Source organism: Typopeltis vanoorti, chromosome 6 (genome assembly GCF_054136105.1).
Source record: "Typopeltis vanoorti isolate ZY-2024b chromosome 6, IOZ_Tvanoo_1.0, whole genome shotgun sequence".
Classification (NCBI taxonomy): Eukaryota; Metazoa; Arthropoda; class Arachnida; order Uropygi; family Thelyphonidae; genus Typopeltis; species Typopeltis vanoorti.
The window spans coordinates 126,893,979-126,915,072 of NC_143554.1; the positions used below are offsets into that span (position 1 = coordinate 126,893,979).

The window sequence follows — 21,094 nt, forward strand, 5'->3', positions numbered from 1 at the left end:
AATTTTATCTAATATTTAATTATTTAATCAAGAACGTATGTATTAATAGTAGAAAAACTCTGTGATAAAATATTATTAAGCTATTTTAATTATTACTATGTTAATATTATAAGAACTTGTATTTGATAATTTAACTGCGCATTATTTGAAATGTAAATATTCTCTATTTATTTCTGTTTATGAAAGTTTAACGTTATGTAATAGCTCAATTTTATTTATGTTTTGTTTTGTTGTCATGGAGACGCATGTAAGTAAGCAAGCGCGAGAATTGGAACAGAACGTGAAGAGGAGGTTTATTGAAAATGCTGAAAGTTTACTGGAAAGTTAAAGAGATCTCGAGAAGAATTTAGGCGGGAAAAATGGATATAAAAAGGAGGAACGCTGGAAAAAAATTATTAGGAGATGAGAGCATTAGAGATTTATTAGAGAAGGATTGGCATTAGGTTGGAATCGGGCATTCGGCAATCACAGTGCGATAATAGCGAGTCGGCAAGTCACTCAAGCAACTAAATAAAGTCTACAAGTTGAGAAGCAGTTAGCTAATAAGTTTCTGAATAACAAATAAAGCAACGGAAGATAGCTGAGTGACTACTGAATGACTAGCGATACTTTAGTTGAGATTTATTTTCAGGGCCGACCTTTCAAGGACACACTGAAACGTGAAGCATAGTAAGAAGTAACTAGAGAATAAATAGAGGCAACAGGGTTGTGTTTAATGATAGCGGTGTTTAGAATTATAGTGCCTAAAGAATTAGTTGAATGCCGGAGGAATGAACATCTGTACATATAAAACCCCAAGTTAAAGAATTATTGTGTATTGCCCTAATTCAAGAGTAATCAGTAGTGCTTCATACAAGAACATCTGATTATATGTATTGTGCCTAAATTAATTCAGTTAATGCTAGAAGATTTATTTTAATGAGTGCTGTTTATTGTTAAAAGTGTTCACAGTTATAAAAAGTGTTTGTGTATATGTTGATGGAGGAAGAAGAGTAACGGTAAGATTATTCCAACTTTAATATTTCTGTTCAGAGAAGTGTGTGAGTTTCATCTTAGAATTCCCTGATGTTAACAGTAACTATCGCGGAGAATTAAAAGAAGTGTAATATTAAAAGTGTCTGTTTATGAAGAGGTATTACTGCAATTTTTATCGTATTTGGAACTTCAGGAACTATGAAAAGACTGTGATATAGAGATAACAGATTTATCTTGTCAGAGTTTGATTGTACTTATTGGAGAAGCTGAAGTGATTGTGATATCTTAATTACTGATTTGAAGTTAAGTTTAAAATTTATGATTTTAAAATTAAATGTTGGTTTTTGTTAATGAAAAGTTGTATTTTGCCTGAATCTCTTTTACTGCACCATTCATAAAATATTTGAACCAAAGCGGGAAAATTAAGTAGGTTAAATATACTCAGCCAGTATATATAATAACATCATATAAAAGAGGATAGTTGTGAGTTGGTTTTTCTTCAATTCTTGAACTAATTCAGATATAGAGTGGCGCAGTCTATAAATATAAATTTTCTCTATATTGAATTAGAAATCAACTAGCAACTTATAATTTCGTTTAAGAACATCATAGTGACTAACATGTCGGATCCAAAGTATAAATTAAGAAGTAGGATCCAACACTAGCAACATAATTATAGAATTCTCTATGGCTTTGCTTTGTTGTTTCAGCCAATCTCTCTTTATATGCCAATTTCTTTTGCCCTACTACATTTGTCACCCTCCTAGCTTGTAGCACCTTATACTCATGTTGCTGATTGGTACTCTGTTCTTTATACCTTTTCCATAACATTCCCTTTTTCAGAAGTTCCTGCATAATTTCATGATTCATCCATTTCACTCCTACTTTATTTATTCTCTGAACCTTTATTCCAGACCAAATCCAAGAATTACTAATTTTTCTCCCTTTCAACTGATCAAGCCTCTGCATATCACCAATCTGTTAACTTCCACACATATCTCTTGTGTGGAAGTGAACAGTGAATTTCAATTTTTCAAAACTACATGATCACTCTCCCCAACTGGTGGCATTGTGATAACATCTTCTATTATCGCTGTATGAGATGATATTATTAAATCTAAACACAAGTTCCACGTGCTGCCTCGACTACATACTGCATAAGATAATTGTCCCTGAGTAGCTCAAGAAACTCGATCTCCTTACTCTCACGTGATATTTCCCACTTCCAGTCAATACTTTCATACTTAAAATCACCCATTATTATAACCCTCCTGTTACTCACCAAATTAATGTCTTATCTTCATAATCTCCCTCTGCATTCCCTGACCTGTACTTACTTTACTTTCTGAGTCCGGAACACCAATCATATCCTCTCCATCCAAAAAACAGCAGCTTGTATCGCCTTGTCATTGACCATCAGAATGTCATCCGTGGAGCACACATCGATTAGATCTGGGCAACATAAAAGATGTTCATCAGTTTGGATGTCTCCACAGTCACAGCTGTCATCATCTGCATAACCCCATTTCATCAGATTACTTCTGCATCTGGACACTCCCACTCTAAGACTGTTCAAAGTCCTCCAGGTGCTATAGGGGGTAGGTGATATCCCTTGGTTAACTCTTTCTTAATTATGAGGGCTTCTTGAAGTTGAACTGATTCCCTCCATTAAACCATTGATCCACAAACTCCTCAGGTTTGTGGATCAATAGTTTAGTTCTTTGCATAAAACTATGCCTCAATTTGAGTCGAGAAGCCGGATAATATGGCCGTACAGTGGATGTCTTTAGTCTGTCATCTGCTTTTTTTTTTCTCCATCTCACCGGCCACTTGACATCTTGTGCCTGGTGGCGCTATGCTTGCTAAGGGATACAGCTTGTTGACTGGGGTTGGTCTTAGGCATCCAGTTATGATCTTAATGGTATCATTTAAAGCCACATCCACGTGTTTCGCATGGGCGGATGCCTCCCACACTGGGGCAGCGTACCCCCCCCCCCCCCCCTGCAGCAAAACACAATGCCAAAGCCGTCGAGTGAAGTACCTCTGGTTGAGCTCCCCATGTCGTGCCAGTCATTTTTCTTATGATGTTATTTCTTGCATAGATTTTTCCTTTTAGTTCCTGGCAATGTACCTTATACGACAAGGTACGATCTAACTTAACTCCAAGATATTTGGGGTTGCTGCAGTGTTCGAGGCGTTTTCCTCTCCAGACAATGTTTAACTGGTATTTTGCTTCCCTGTTGCGCAGATGGAAAGCGCAAACCTGAGTCTTGTTTGGGTTAGGCTTCAGGCAATTGGAGAGTATTCCTAAGGCTTCTGTCAACTTCTTCAAAACTCCTTGCTTGACTGCATATAGCTGTGTCGTTGGCATAGATAAACCTCCTCACTTGTGGGTGGGTTGGCTGATCATTAGTATAAATATTGTAGAGCATCAGGGCCAATACACTGCCTTGAGGTAAACCATTCTTCTGATTTCTCCACCTGCTCTTCTTTCCTTGCAAAATTACGTAGAATTGTCGATTCTGGAGCATGTTTTTAATTACATTCATGAGGTGAAAATCTTTTGTTATTTGATACAGCTTGACCAACAGTTTCTTGTGATTGACAGTGTCATATGCCACTGAAAGATCAATAAAAGCTGCTCCAGTCACAAGCTTCTTCTTCTCTTAACCATCTTCGATGTGCTGCGCGAGATTCAGAATTTGGCCACAGCAGGACTTTCTGGGACGGAAACCGGCTTGCTCGGGTATGAGTTTCTCATCAATTTTTGCTGCTATTCTTTCCAGAATCATTTGTTCAAAAGCTTTATACAAGTGGCAGAGGAGAGAAACAGGGCGAAAATTCTTCGACTATGTAGGTTCCTTTCCTGGTTTAAGTAAGCTACCACTTGAGCTTTCCTTCATAATTTGTTCAACTGAAGAGATTCTACACACCTATTCATCAATTTCACCAGTCGTTGGATGGTTATCGGACCGAAACACTTTATCTGTTCTGTCCGAATGTCATCCAGGCCAACAGCTCTATTCTCTTTCAGGTGACATATAGCTTTTTTTAGTTCTTCTTCGGAGAAATGAGAGGCTAATTAATTAGTCTCAGTATATAGGTTTTTCAGTATCTGGTTTGGCATGACCTCTGTTATGTAAACTGGAGTTTTAGTTGGATCGTTGCTTAAATTCTTCACCAGTTTCCATGCTCGTCTACTGTTCTGTTTCATATCCAAATCCTGCAATAGCTAGCTTCATCCGTGAGTTTGTCCATCAGTTTTTCACCTGCTTCAATTATGTCTACAGCGAAAGGATCTTTGTCATATCTGATTTTATATTCTTTTAGTTGTTCCGTCTGGTCTTCATTAAGCCCAGCAATATATTGAGTTCTGCACCCTCGTGGTATGTGACGCCGAGATGCTATTTTGATGGTATTCATGAACTTTTCATAGTTACTTGAATCTGCTTTAAGAGCGTTTACTGTCTGATCGAGTTCCTTCGTAAATCCATCCCATCTTGCTTTTTTAAAATTAAACCTTCGCTTAAAAGGTACTATCTCTGGATTGATAACGGCTCTGACTTTACAAGTAACAGGTCTGTGCTGAGTTCTTGGTATCGGCTCTTCTACTATCTTCGTTGCTTGCACGGCTACTTGTTCACCGATAAAGATGTTATCTGGATTATAGCCTCTTCTCCACCTTCCACTATTGAATGATGGTCTTAACTTGGATCGTGGATCAACTTCAGTCCTTCTCTCTCAGCCCAATTTTCTAGCTCAGCACCATTCCTGTCAGTCATTTTGTAGCCCCATGACAATTAAAGTCTCTGAGTATTATTTTAACCTTCTGGGCGTTAAAGTTGGCAGGTTCTTTGAAGACGAAATCTTTATTAGGTGGCTTATATACCGATGTGATTGTGCAGGACTTGATCTTGATGGTTAATATCTCTATATTATTATAGAGATAATGACCTGTAGCAACATCTCACTAAATATCTATTCAAAAATGTATAAAATGCCCCGATTTTTGCAGCAAAACAAAACAATTGCAAATTTGTTGCCCAGTATTTTTTTATAACCAATTGAGACAGCAATTTTCAGCTGAGCAGGTGTGGTAACTAGGTCAGTAATTGATGCCATTCTTGTTGCAAAATTGTTCTTTCTATGAGAATCTCAATATTTCTTTCACTAACATAAATTTCTTATTAATTTTAATTTAGTAAACGGAAGTTTTACATAATGATGTAAATTATGATTATTTTTTTTTTTTAGAACATGGTCTGATCGTGAAATAAGAACTGTCCTTACTCAACTCCACGATCTTCCACTAGATTACTCAGCAGTTAATTCTTTTGAAGAAAATATAGTGAATTGCTCACAACGATTACCTCATCATCTTTTTCAGGATCTTTCTACTCCACCGTATGAGCGATATTATGATTCCAAATTGGTAAGCAAAATATATGAATTAGTTGATTGAATTATAAGTTGTAATAAGTATATTTCTATGTAATTCCTCACAGTAAAGTTATGATAATAGTCAGTCTCATGCAAATATTTTATTTTTTTCTCAGAAACTAGTCCTCCTATTCCCTTTCTATTTTTAAAACAGCTGCAGAACAGAGTCAAATGTAGCAGCCATGAATAACTTCTAGTAAAAATTACTTTTCACTTGGCACACAGGCCATCTAGCTTAATATGTGAATTGAAGATGAGATAAAGTAGCTAAGCAAAAGTCATGGTAAGATTTTGTAAAGAATATAGAAAATTAATATCAAGAAAGTGGCAAAATGTTTTGGAGAGCTGTAGTCTGTTCTCACTATAACAAACTCAAAGAAAAAAACACAAATATGTTATAGTGGATAATTCGTTGTAGTCTTTTTAGCATAGCCTATGGGACTTTGGCAGTGACTATTCAATAGTTTGTTATAGCGAGACAAATTTGTTATAATAGTGTGTTTGCTACTTTGAGAGTTAGCTATATTAAGAGAGCTTGGATATTGACATTTTTGAAATTTCAAATTGTCTATCAACAAAACAGAAGGAATCAAAGATCATAAAGATAATAATAATAATATTATTATACAGGAATCTCTATGGAGTTGCAAGTGTCCCATACTCAACTTTATGTACATATAATACCTGTCATACCTCTCCTTAAACTCATCCACTGTCGTGGCACTTGCAACTACTTCTGACAATCCATTCCACTCATTTGCAACTCTCCAAGCTAAAAATCTAGTGTCTACACACCTTTACTATGAGTATTGCTTCCATGAGTTTAGATTGAAGGTCTACACCTTCAATCTATATTCATGGAAGCATTCCATAGAATGCTCCTGTCACTCACTTAGCCACTGTGAAACTTTTGTACCTAGTTTGGTAGCTTTTTTCTACGTTACTCATTGCTGTATCCTCTCCCCCCCCCCACCTCCTGATCCCCAAGAAACCTAGGTAGCCAAATCTGTGCACAGTCATATATAAACATGGAGCCCAAATCATAGCCTTATAAAGAATAATAATAATTATTATTATTATTATTATTATTATTATTTGACACCTCCAGGGAGTCCAAAGACTCATCGAGGGAGAGTGTGCCAACAGCATCGAACGATTGTCTCCTTCCAACTACTAACCGCGCTCAAACTTACTTAACTGAGCCATTAGTAGCAGAGGCTCTACCAATCGACCAACCTTTGCCGGCAATAACCTCCCTATTTTGTTAGTGTTTTTTAACATCCAAGTAATCCTTTCTATTTTGCCTACTTTTGCAATATTCCCTCTGAACTTAACTCTCTGTCTGCTATGACTCCCAAATCCCTGTCCTGCAATCCAGTATCACACAACAAGTAAAATATTTCAGCTATTTAGGCACAGTTTTTAGTGCAAATAGCAATAGAATAAACAAAGCCTGGTGTGATGGAGAGCTAGTTGAATAAATTCTTATTGAATAAGAGAGATGTTAGCCAAAACACACAAAACTAGCAGTATACAAGACAGTGTTCAAACCAGTTCTAAGGTATGGATCTGAAAGTTGAAAGCACGTGATCAAAGACTAGAGACCACAAATATGAGAGATAGGAGAAAAATTAGGGAAGCAAATAGATGACATCAATGGCAGAATTATATTAAAATGAAAATATTAGAAAGGAACTTGACATTGTTAGCAAACAGGAATATACGAGCAGGGGCTAATCTATGGTGGTATGACCACTTAAATAGAAAGGGTGAGGAAAACTTAGCAAAAACAGGTATTTGATGCTAAGATGGCAGGAAAGAGACCCTGAGGAAGACCAAGGTAAAGGTGGATTTATTTAATCAGAAGTGCCATAGATGACTTCTTTGGAGGAATTGTTGATAGGAGATTAATAATAATGTAAACTTAATCATAAAGTGCTGTCATGCTAGCCTGAACATCTCCCTTGAAGTTACATATCAGGAAGTTGATAATGACTTGCTCCCTTACCAGCTTTACTTATTCTGCTTATTTCTGTAATTTGCTATCTTCTAAAAGTTGTGTCTAAATAACTGAAATATTTTATATGTTTTACAGGTTCTCCATTGGAATGCAGTTGAAGTTTTCCATGATCCTACATATTTTCATAGTTTTTGTCTTTATGTTGCTAATTTTTATTCCAAATTTGTTATAGCAATTATTCAATTTAGCTAAAGAATCCTGGAGATTTACACTGGAGTTGTGTAGGAGTTCTGCATCATCTGCTTAATGCAAAGAGATAAGTATGATATATCCTATTCTGATATGAGGTTCAATTCCACTTTCTTTCATAATTTCTAAATAGATGATGAATTAGAGTGGAGACGGTGTGCACCATTGTCTTGCACCTGTTTTTACATCAAACCACTTTCCTTCAATTCTGATTGATGACATAAATGCAGACAATGTATTGTGTTTCATTTAATTCATATAACTGTAATGTTCTGAATGGTTTTTCTTGCAGCACCTTGCCATATACTTTTTCTGGTACAAAATTTAAATATAACTTTGTTATGTTCCCACAGTTTCACAACTATTTGGTCTTAAAATGAAAATCTGATTCTGACAACCTCTACTTAGCTGAATTCAGCTTGTTCTTCTCCAAATTTCTCTTAGCCTCTTGTCAAGTATACTTACATATATCCTACCTGGGACATGGAACACTTAATAGGTAAAATTTTCTGTAATACTTACATTCATTTTTATTTATTTATTTTTTGGATGGTAAGCATAAGAGCTCTGTGCTAGTTCTCTGAAATCTGACCTTCTGAATTATACAGTGTAGCCACTGTGAAACTTTTATACCTCCATGTTTGATAGCTTTTTCTATGTTACATATTGATATTTACTCTTGGTTGCATTCCTCTTGATCATTTTCTGTAATTTAGTGCTTGTTTCTTATTATTTGTAACATGTAATTGTTATTTTTAAAATAGAATGGGTGAGGCTTGTTATAAATAGAACTGGCTTCTTAAAGTAATTTTAATGCAAAGATGTGCAAAATACTAAATAACAGGACTATCTAGATAGTGGCTAGATATCATACAAGGTACTGCATTTTAAATATGTTGGCATCTAATGTGATAAAACAAAAATGCAAGTTATTTTATAAATGATAATGTTTGACTATATTTACTATACTTGCTGTTGTTTTAGCCCACAGTATCCAAGGCACTTATATTGGCATGTGAACCAATTACTGACATGCTGAAGAAACAGTTTGGGTCTAGAAAAATGAGCAAATTTGAGGTAATGGGTGAAGATGAAGTTGCTTTCAAAATGATTCATACTAACTTGTCTCAAGTTCTTGGACAAATAGATGACATTAGAAAGAAACCAAGGTAATGTTTAGAAGTTTTTAAATAAATCTTATATTTTTAATACATTTATAAAGGTATACGTCTAAAGTATATATTAAATTACTTTCATATTGCTTTAAGTATATTTTAAAATATATGTAACTTTAAAAAAATAAAATATATATATTTTTTTAAATTACATCATATGGTTTGACTCAAAGATTAATTCTTCTCCATTAACAATAATGTTATAGTTTTCAAATTTAAGTGGGAGCATCCCTCTTTCCTCTGATAATTTTGATATAATAATAATAAAAAAAAAAAGGATTTTTTGCTACCCAAAGCCTATTGATGTTTCATCAGTTAACACAAAAAAAACATAAGGGAAAAGTAATACTGTTTATTTAACCATATATTTCAGTCTGAATATTACAGGCCATCATCAATGGTAACAATAGTTAATTACAAAGTAGAATATATTATTTGCATTCTACTTTGTAATTAACTTCTTTCTTTTCAGCCATTTCCTGTCCACTGCTGGATGAAGGCTTTCTCCAGTTCCTTCCACCTTTCTCTGTTCTTGGCAATGGCTGACCAATTTTTCCCAACAAATTTGACAATTCATCACTCCACCTTCTTTTAGGACGTCCTCGGCCTCGTTTCCCTTCTTTTAGAATCCAGTTCGTTAGTGTGGTGGTTCATCACTCATCTTCTCTTCTGGATAGATGTTCAGTCCATTTCCATTTTAGTTTCTTGTGGTGAAGAATGATGTCAGTGATACGAGTCTGGCGTCTTATCTTTTAATGTGATGCCTAGCATCAGCCTCTCCATGTTTCTTTGAGTTGTTGATAGTTTATTTGTCAGTGCTTTTGTTAGAGACCAAGTTTCACAACCATATATGATGACTGGAAGTATACACTGGTTAAATGTCTTCCTTTTTAAACAGAGTGGAACATCATTATTTTGAAAAATGCTTTTTTCAAAATAATGATGTCCCACTCTGTGATTTTCTGATGCACTCCAGGCAAGTTGAACTCTTCTATTTATTTCCTTTTGGAGTCCACAGTTTAGATTAATGAGATGACCTAAATATGTATATGAAGAGACTCTTTCCAAGAAATTGTTTTCTATTATTATGTTTTTTGGTGTTACAAAATGATTAAACATGATTTTAGTTTTTTTCTCTGTTTATTTTTTAGGCCAACTTTTCTGTTTTCGTGATATAGGTCTTCTATTATTATAGAAAGGTCTTCTGGAGTGTTTGCAAAAATTATGATATCATCTGCATATCTTAGGTGTGTTGTTTCTGTTATTAATTTTCATACCAAGGTTTGTCCAGTTTATATTGTTCAATATTTCTTGAAGGACTGCTCTGTAAAGATTTTGGGCAATAGAGAGTCTCCTTGTCGGACACCTTTTTCAATTGATATTTTATTGCTACTTGTGTGAAGCTGGATTGTCGCTGTTGCAGTGTGGTATATTTCCTGGAGAAGGTCCATATATTCTCCAGGAACTCCCTAATTCTGGAGTGCTTTGATTATTGCAATAGTTTTGATGGAATCAAATGCTTTTTCATAATCAGTAAAGGCTAAACAGAGAGGCAATTGGTTTTCTTCTGCTTTTTCTATTATTTGTTTTACTGCATGAATATGATCAATTGTGTTAAAGCCTTTACAAAATCCTGCTTGTTCTGCAGGTTGATTTGAGTCTAGAAGAGGAGTTAACCTGTTTGTTATTACTTTTGTGAGAATTTTATAAAGATTAGAGAGAATACTAATTGGTCTATAGTTCTTTACTTCTTCTTGTCTCCTTTTTTAAACAGTATCAGAGTAGCATTTTTCCAGTTTTCTGGTATCTTTCCCTCTTCTAGGCATAGATTTATTAAGTTTGTGACATGGTGAATTATGTTGTTTTCTCCCCATTTAATTAATTCTATGTGAATTAGGTCTTCACCAGGACATTTTCCATTTTTATTTGTTTTAATGCTTGTTTTATTTCATCTGAGGTGAATGGTGGGGGGGATGAATTAACTATTAACTGTTGTTGCTAAAATACGGTGCATAGTTCATGCTTATTAAACACTCTAGATATCTTTTCACATGTGCCTTTAATGTAAGGGATGGTGACAGTTTTTATAGTCTTCTGTGGTAGACTGCGTGTGTGTGTGTAGTGGGGGGGGGGGTTTCAAGACTATAACAAAACTATCACCATCCCATACATTAAAGGCACATGTGAAAAGATATCCAGAGTACTTAATAAACATCATATATGCACCATTTAAACCATATGTGAAATTGGCAACTCTCATCCATAAGTTATTTTTCTTGGAAGAACAAAATTTACAAACAGATAGAGGGAACCACTATGGGTTCCCCCCTCTCACCTCCTCTTGCCAATTTTTACATGCCAAATTTTGAAAAACAAGCCATAGACTCAGCCCTTCTCAACTCTTCTGTCTTAAGTATGTCTTAATATGTAGATGATATGTTCTCTTCATGGCCCAGAGACACATTAGACTCCTTCCTCAGTCACCTTAATTGCCTACATCCAAGAATCCAGCTTAAGATGGAAAAGGAAAATAACAATAGTTTACCCTTCCTAGACACCTTAGTAACACACCTTCCTAATGGTAACCTTTCCTTCACTGTATATAGAAAACCCTCATACAGGCCATTACATTTACAAACTCTCCCATCACTACCCCTCTCACCGATTTGGCATTATTAAAACTCTAACCAATAGAGCCCACAATCTTTGTTCCAGTGGAACCTCCCTTTCAACCGAACTCAACCACATACACAACACCTTCCTTTCTAATGGCTACAGCGATTACAGAATTAAAAAAATAATTCTGTAATCGCTGTATATAAACAAAAATTAAATATTCCATTCCCCAGTCATCTTTTCAGAAGGATTTCAGAAATGCCTTCACCATACCCTACATCCATGGCACATGAAAAAAAATAGCCAGGTCCTTAAAAAATTACAACCTCCACACAGTGTTTAAGTCCCATCGTAAACTTGCTACCCTTGTCTGTTTCAAAGATCAGCTCCCTCCTCTCTCAGTGCCTGGAGTTTATAAAGTACCTTGTTCCTGCAAGCTGGCTTGCTTTGGACAGACAGGTAGATCAGCAACCATCCATTTAGAACAACACAAATCATACATCTACAATCACGACGATGGTAAATCTGGCCTTGCAGACCATGTTTTGGATACAGCCTACAGGATTTCCTGGAGAAAAACCACCATGCTCCACCATAGTAAGTTCAAAAAAGAAAGACTGTTTTTCAGAATCTGTGGTAACACTCAGAAATCAACAGAATTTAAATAAATATGGTTGCATGAAACTTCCCAAAATTTCTGAAACATTAATTATCAGAGATCCCACTTTACTTCCTAGGCCACCTACAAATACCCATAGAGGATGCACCACCTAGATGGGACTTGAGAGTCACCCATGTCTTTCACTTAGTATTGTGTTGTATTTGAGTGTGTATTACAATAGTTTTTTTTGTAATCCCTGAAGATGTCTCAGTGACTGAGACGAAATGCAAATGCATACATATTTTAGATTATCTTATGTAGAACAAAAACATATTTCTCATTAATAAATTTTTCATTCAATATATATTAAACTGTAAAAAAATGAACATAACAAGTATAAAACAATTATGTGAGATTTTTGCAAAATAAATAAATAATATAAACTAAATTAAAAAATACCACGCTGTTTAAATATTATTCAGAATTAAGTAAAAAAAAAAAGTAGCATAAGAGTAGTAAGTTATGCAAGAACATAGTTTAAAAAAATTGTGGCAAGACATATAGCTTTATTTTTTGAAGATTACAGTAAATGTTCAGGTTATAGTTTCTGAATCCTAATAATAATATCTTCCTCTGTTTTTATTGTTTCCAATTGCATTTATATAGAGATTTTCCATTATAGTTACAAACATTTTGTATTCTTATTTAATATCATTTTTAAATATTATGTTCTAATAACTTGAATTGCAAAAGAGATAAGCTGTTTATAGAAATTATATCCAATTTGTTTATTTTCAAATAGGAAGTTCATTTGCTTAAATGATAACATCAGTCATGGAACAAAGGAGGCAGAACTGGTGAGATTCATGTTTCAGTAAACAATATTTTTAACTTTTATTATTCCTAACTTGATGTTCAGTACAGTTAAGTTTCAGGCTTAAAAATCAAATTTGGAAAATTGAGATTTTTTTAAAATTTATTTTTATTTTATTATTTTTTTTTTAAATCAAAAGTAGTGTTTAGCCTCACTAATTTATCCAGTATATTATATTCTTGATATGTTCTCCACAGGGACACACAAAACGTTTACAGTATTACTAATTTCCTATCTCAATTTTTCTTCAGATTAGTCTGATATTTTCCAGGAGTACAATATTGTCAGATTTATATTTCGGTCATTTAAGGCATTCTAACTGCATCAGTCTTCTCTGGAACTTTTTTCCTGCCATCAAACATCTGGTATCTAAATGTATTCTACATTAGTCATTGAAGCAGATGATTGTCATGTTTAATCCAGTTTCAATTATCAAGTCATTCAGGTTACTAATCGTATTCTTATTAGGTTTTGCGATTCCAATTTAGAATAATTCATTCCAGAAAGTGAAGAATTGTAGACCAATTGAATCTTATTTGTGTTAATGAGGAAAAAATGATTTGCAATCATATCCAGGGTATCCTTTATAGCAGTGGTGTTCAACCTTTTTTACTACGCAAGCTACTTTTCTATAAAAAGTTATTCGGTGATCTACTCTCTTATATAGATCATGTTCCCCCAACCTGATATCTGATTATTCACAAATTTTCTTCTTCTGCAGCTTCTCCCACTTAAGTGGGGTCACTGTTTGTTATGAGTCTCCTCCACACCTTCCTGTCTTGGGCTGTCACCACATCCAAGTTCTTCATCTTCAAGTCCTCTTCTACCAGCTCCCTCCATCTCTTCTTTGGCCGCCCACGCTTCCGCCTTCCTTGCACATCCATCTGCATGACCCTTCTTCCCACATATTCGTCCTCCCTCCTCATCACATGACCAAACCATCTCAACCTTGCCTCCTGTATTTTCGTAACTTTCACTGTTCCCCTGACATAGTCATTTCTCAGATGATCCTTTCTGGTCACACCGCACATCCACCCAAGCATTCTCATCTCTGCTACTTCCATCCTGCTGATTTTATTTTTCCTCAGGGCCACAGTTTCTATAGCATATGTCATAGCTGGCCTCACTACTGTCCTATAAATTTTGCCTTTCAGATTGATCGGCACCCTCTTATTACATAACACTCCAGCCATCTCCCTCCAGTTCCTCCAACCTGCTTGTATCCTGCATCCCACTTCCTTCTCACCTCCTCCATCTTCTTCCACTGTCGAACCTAAGTATCTAAAGTCTCTCACCTTCCTGATGACATTTCCTTCCAGCTCCAGGTCTGTCTCCTGGCCACCGCCCACTGCGCAACACATATACTCTGTCTTACTTCTGCTCAGTCTCATACCTCTCTCTTCCAGTACTTTTCTCCATCTTTCCAGTTTAGTTTCTGGTTCTTCTCTTGTATCTACAAACAGCAAGATGTCATCTGCATACAACATTGTCCAAGGTGCATCTTCTCTCACCTCCTCTGTTACCACCTCCATCACAATATTAAACAGAAACGGACTTAATGCTGACCCTTGATGCAAGCCAACTGTTACTTGAAAACTTTCTGTCTGTCCCAAACAGGTCCGAACACTTGTCTTCACATTTCTGTACATTTCCTGCACCAACCTGACATATTTCTCCGGCACCTTCTTCTCCCTCAGACACCTCCAGACTTCTTGCCTTGGCACTCTATCGTATGCTTTCTCCAGATCAATAAATACCAGATGTAGCTCCCTTTGTTTCTCTCGATATTTTTCCATCTGTCGTAACCCAAAGATAGCATCTGTTGTTGATCTACCAGGCATGAAGCCAAATTGTTCCTTTGCAATCTCCACCTCCTCCCTCAATCTACCATCAAGAACCCTTTCTAGGATCTTCATTGTGTGGGACATCAACTTTATTCCTCTGTAATTTTTACAGTCTTGTGCATCCCCTTTACCCTTGTAGATGGGAACAAGAGTACTCTCCCTCCATTCCTCGGGTATATTTTCCTGTTGGCAAACTTTCATGAACAGGTCCCACAGCAGGTCAATTCCCTCTTCCCCCAGTGCCTTCCATGTCTCCACTGGAATTCTGTCGGGGTCCACCGCTTTTCCATTCCTCATCCTCTTCATGGCCTCCGTCAATTCCATTCTACTGATGTTCTGCACCATCCCCTCAGAAGGCTGCCCATCTCCTCTGTGAGTCCTTGCATTTTCCTCATTCAGAAGTCCCTCAAAGTATATTTTCCATCTGTTTCTTATGTCCACATCCCTCCATAATACTCTTCCTTCAGCATCTTTGATCTGCCTCACATGTAAGATAAGATGTCCTTAGCTGCTTTATTTCTACATTTCGCTAGTTGGTAAATTTTTCTCTGTCCTTCCTTTGTTTCTAATTAATCATACAGATCTTGATATGCCATGGCCTTCGCCTGTGCCACAACTCTCTTGGCTTCTTGCTTTCTCTCTTTGTACACCTCTCTGTCCTCTTCCACTCTTGACTCATCCCACTTCTGCTTTGCCTTCCTCTTAGCTGTCACTGCCACTTGTACATCATTATTCCACCACCAATCCTCCTTCTGCTCTCTAATCTTTCCAGATGTCTCACCAAGCACCTCGATTGCACAGCTCAGGATTACTTTTGAATTATGTTTCCACCAATCTTGTACACTTTCCAGTCCATCCGAAATCCTCTCTAACACTCTCTCCCTAAAACGATTCCTCACACTCTCTTCTTTTAAGCGAAACCACTTAATTGTCTTCATCCCATGGCAACCAGAAGTTCTTATCTTCGATCTTAATTTAAAGTCTGCGCACAGCAGTCGGTGTTGTTGTGCTACTTGATCTCTTGGAATTACCTTACAATTTGTCACAACCTTAAGATGTTTTCTTCTAGTCAAAATGTAGTCAATTTGTGAGCTGTTGTTACCACTTCTAAATGTTATCAAATGTTCTTCCCTCTTGAAGAAAAACGAGTTCACAATTGCCAGATCAAACGCTACTGCAAAGTCCACAACTCTCTCTCCTGCCTGGTTCATTATTCCCACTCCGTGGCCACCATGCACCCTTTCACAGTCTCTATTCTGTCTTCCTATGTGCCCGTTCAAGTCTCCTCCGACAATCACCATCTCATTTTCTTCCAATTCCCTCATTTCTTCATCTAACACGTTCCAGAACTCATATTTTTCCTCTGCTGTACAACCAACTTGCGGGGCATATACACATAATACGACCACCCGCTCTTCTCCAAGACCCAATTTCATTCGCATGATCCTGTCGTTCCTTCTACCCACGTCCAGTACTTCACCCTTCATTCTGCCACACACCACAATTCCTACACCATTTCTTCCCTCGTTATTCACTCCGGAGTAGAACAATTTATATCCATCTCCCAGTTCCTTTGCCTTTCCCCCTTTCCACCTTGTCTCCTGCACACATAAAATGTCCAACTTCCTCTTCCTCATCATGTCTGCCACCTCTCTTCCCCTTCCAGTCATGCTTCCAACATTCAGTGTTCCCACTCGCAACATCCTCTCCACCTGCTGGGCTCGCTTCTTTAACCGCACCCGCCCTTGATGCGGTAGCCCTCGTCCACTTCTCACAGCTGTAGGGCGATGTGGCTGCCCTTCGCTTAAGGGGTACGCCCTAGCCCTTATATCATTTTCTCTTAGACTCATAATCATAGTTTGAGTTGGCACTGAAGGCATTGTGTATTTAAAAATGTATTTATCACTTTTAATTATTTTAATACAACAAAAAAAAAAACAAATATATTGGAATAAAATATTTATTTCTCTATTTTGGAAAACAAAAGTTAGAAAAAACAACAGATTTATTACAAACTCACGAGTTACAGGAAATGCTTGTTGATTCAAAAAAAAAAGTTAATGTGAAATTTGACATTGTTTTGACCTCGTAATATTTTCATAGTCAAGTTGGATATGAAGTGGCCAATTGCAGACAATCATCCAAATGATCATTTGTAATTTGGTTTCTTAATTGATTTTTTATGACAGTCATATTTGAAAAAGTAGATTCTGACAAGTATTTCGATTCGAAACACGACAGAATTTTTCTCGCAGTATCAGTTAATATTGGGAATTTTTCATGTGCATACTTCCAAATGACTTCATTGTTTATTGATTTTAAATGTAAACTATTCTGAATGTTTATTATCTCAAGTTCTACTTCAGCTTGGTTTATATCAAACAGCTCACTAATTTTATTTGAAATTTCTATGATGTTTAAGTTTTCTTGAAATGGATTATTCATAAAAGATACAATCGTTTCAGTTTTATTAAAATCTTTAAATCCTGAATTTATTTCTTCCTCAACTAATTTTATTTCACGAATAAATTCTTTTAAATCATAGCGAAGCATTTCTTGATTTTGTTCAAAAAATTTAATAAATATGGGAGCTGTCTAAATTCGCGGTCATTTATATTTTTCTTTAATAAAAGTAAGTATTGTTGGAAAGTTTTTATTGAACTTAACATGTCAATTAAATTTTTATCTCTACCTTGTAACTCTAAATTTAAATTGCTTAATTTCGTACAGAAGTCTACTAAAAATGATAAGTGTAACAACCATCTTTTATCACTCAATTGTGAATAAATATCTCCTTTTTCATCAAGAAAATTTTTTATATATCGTTAATTAATACAAGAAATCTTTCTAAAAATTGACTTCTGCTGAGCCAGTGAACATTATTGTACAACAGAGTCCATATTATCATTTGTTCTGCAATTAAAATAACCGCTGTTGCAGGGCTTTCCCTCGAACAGAATTTACAATTTTAAATGTAATATCCAAAACATCTTTTGTGTTTAATCTTTTACTACACAGTACTTGTTGCTGAATAATACAGTGGTACGTTAAAAAAAAATCTGGATATTTGTCATCGTTTTTACATAATGAAATGAAGCCTGATTTATTACCTATCATTGCAGGAGCACCATCAGTAGTAATAGACAGAAGCTTAAAAAACGGAAGTTTGTGTTGTTTCACAAATTCATCAAATGCCGAAAAAATGTCTTCTCCCCTAATCCTTCCCAATAATGGTATAATTTTCAAAAGTTCTTCTTTACTTGAATAATCTTGAAATACCATGTTATGAAATACTTAGTTAATGAATAAATACCATTAATTGAGTAATATCAGTGAAGTCATTTGATTCATCAAATTGTAATGAAAACACAACACACTGGTGAATGTCTGACATTAACCTGGCCTGGAAACTTTTCTCTGGCAATTGGAACTCTTCCTTTCGGCAATTTGAAACCTTGTCTGTGGCCAAGAAATAGTCTTTCTAGCGATGTCTCGAACAGAGAAGCTCCTCTCTGGAAGCGGGAAACTCCTCTCTCAAGCAACGTGGATCCGGGCAGTCTCTCTGACGGCGACTCTGGACCGGGCGGCCTCCTCTCTGACAGCAATTCTGGAACCGGGACCCCTTCTGCTTTCTTCAGCTCTTTTTATTATGCCTCCTCTGAGACCTCGCATGAAGTTTGTCAACCCCAAAAGAATCGGTATGAGTCTTTCATCTTAAGTTAAGTTTGGAATGCCTTTTGTTCTCCTCCGCTTTCTTTTGATTGTAAGTTGCTGGCCATCGGAAAGTTGTTTGAACTCTTTCTAACTGCTTCTGAGATGTTTACACTTAGAGCCTGCAAGCCTTTCTCATACATACAAGTTTCAATAACAATCTTTCTAATGCTGCCATGTACAGCTTCAGCGACAAAACATTGCCTTTTTTTAATACTCTAACATATTCTTATTAAAGCAGTATATACAGTTAGCTTCAAAAGAGTTATTTACAAAAACATCTAATACAAACTATACCGAGATAAACAAAGTTTATTTTTTTACAATATTCACATGGGACTTAACCTACGTAAAAAAATCGATGTAATGTGCTTTGGAATATTTAATATTTAAACTACAATCGAGTTTTTACACTTTGCTTATAATCGTATTCAATTATCTCGCTGTTTGACTTCCACTGATCCAAATTAATTCATTTACCCACACTTATAAGAAAATTACAGATTTGATAATTTTAACGAAAAATAAATAAACAATAGCAATACACTTAAAGTGAATTAAAAATAATAGAAAATAATGATAAATAAAATATTATGTTTTCAGTTTTAATTAAATTTGTAAGGAGGAATACATAAGAGATCGACCAAAAATCGCTCAGCGATCGATGGGTTGAACACCCCTGCTTTATAGGATTCTAGGGAGAATGTTATGACAAATCTCTTACCTTTTAAAGGAAAAATCAAAGGAAATCTTGTTAGTGGCTGCAATGCAGTTTATTTGGATTTTTATAATGCCTCTGTTAGAATTCTTCCTAGCAACTTACTGATTATCTGGTGTTATCAGCAGAAGGTTGATTGACAGACACATGTTAGGGAGTAGTATGCAGGGGTCTTCTAAGAACAAGGTGGTTAAAGGAGTGTAATATACCACAGCATCCTAAGTTGGACCCTTGTTGATTAATCCTACTATGGGCATTGATGTTTGTGGATGTCTCTAGGTGGAAGATGAATTTCATCTCCAATAAGCATGGTAAGACTACCGCCAAATTATTAGAAACCTGAAGTGACTTGAAAAAGTTTATATAAAATTGGATTATAGATAATATATGCATCAACAAATTCCTGCCGTGTACTACATGAAAATGATATGATAGTACTACATGAAAATCTTACATCATTACTAACTTCCTATCTACAATTTTCCTCCAAATCAGTCTGTTACTTGTCAAGACTCCAACATTATCAGATCTTATATTTCTGTCATCTAAGGCACTTTTTACGGTATCAATCCACCTATATCTTCCTCTGGGTCATTTTCCTGCCAACCTGGCAGAGAACACTTTCCTTGCCATTCTGTTTAAGTGACCATACCACCTGAGATTAGCTCTGCTAACGCATTCTTGGATGCTAACAATGTCAAGTTCTTTCCTAATATCATCGTTTTTAATACGATATTGCCATTGATGCCATCTGTTCATGCCTCTAATCTTTCTCAGGACTCTCATATCTGCAGTCTCTAGTCTTTGGTCAAGTATTTTACTTCTGACCCAGCTCTCAGATCAATAAGTTAAAATTGGTTTGAACACTGTCTTGTATACAGCTAATTTAGTGTTCTGACTAATTTCTCACTTATTCCATATGAATTTATTCAATTGACTTCCTACCATACTAGCTTTGTTGATTCTGTTGTCTATTTCCATATTTAATTTACCATCTTCACTAAAATTCGTGTCTAAGTAGCCGAGATGTTTTACTTGTTCCACAGGTTCTCCGTTCACAACAGTTGACATTTTTAATGCTTCTGTCTATTTTCATTATCTTTGCCTTGTTATTGCTGAACTTCATACCATATCTATTACAACAGTTATTCGGTTTAGTCAGGGAATCTTGCAGACTTGTAGTGGATTTATTTAGAAGTATAACATCGTCCACAAAAAGCAAAGAGCTGACATTAACATCTCCAATTTTGATATTGGGTTTAATATCAGTTTCCTTCATAATGTGATCCAGATAGATAATGAATAACAGAGGGGATAATGTACGTCCTTGTCAGACATCAGATTTAACATTAAACCATCCTCCTGCACTTCCTTCAGTTCTAACTGCTGACTTACAACTCAAATAAAGATTAAGTATTGATTGATATAATGCTCCATTGACACCATATAACTGTAGCGTATTGAATAGCTTATCTCTTGGCACCTTGCTATATGCATTTTCCAGATCTACAAAATTTAAATACAGATCTTGGTTATATTCCAATGATTTTTCAACTATTTGTCGTAAATGAAGATCTGATCCTGACAGCTTCTATTTGGCCTCAATCCAGATTGTACTTCCCCAGGCTTTTCTTCCACAATCCTTCTCTACCATTTCTCAAATATACTTGCATAAATCTTACCAGGAACACTCAGTAGGGAAATACCTTTGTAATTCTCACATTCAGTTTTATTTCCCTTTTTATATATGGGTACTATGAGAGCTCTACTCCAATCATCGGAATTCGTCCTTCTGAACAATGCAGTGCAGCCACTGTAAGACTCTTTTACCTACATACTTCAGCATTTTTTGGTCTACCATCTATTCCACATTTCGAGCCTTCCTTCGATGGCTTTTTTTCTACTTCAGTATGGATATGTATTCCTGACTG

General features: G+C 35.7%; 1 protein-coding gene across 1 annotated transcript in view; it reads left to right on the forward strand.

The window, feature by feature from the left end:
* Positions 1-21,094, forward strand: part of Gnptab (N-acetylglucosamine-1-phosphate transferase subunits alpha and beta) — a 281,886-nt gene that overhangs the window by 248,223 nt on the left and 12,569 nt on the right. The window contains exons 19-21 of the mRNA XM_090393683.1: positions 5,230-5,407; positions 8,609-8,793; positions 12,819-12,873. Coding sequence (XP_090249809.1) covers positions 5,230-5,407; positions 8,609-8,793; positions 12,819-12,873 — 418 coding nt within the window. The remainder of the gene's footprint in view (positions 1-5,229; positions 5,408-8,608; positions 8,794-12,818; positions 12,874-21,094) is intronic.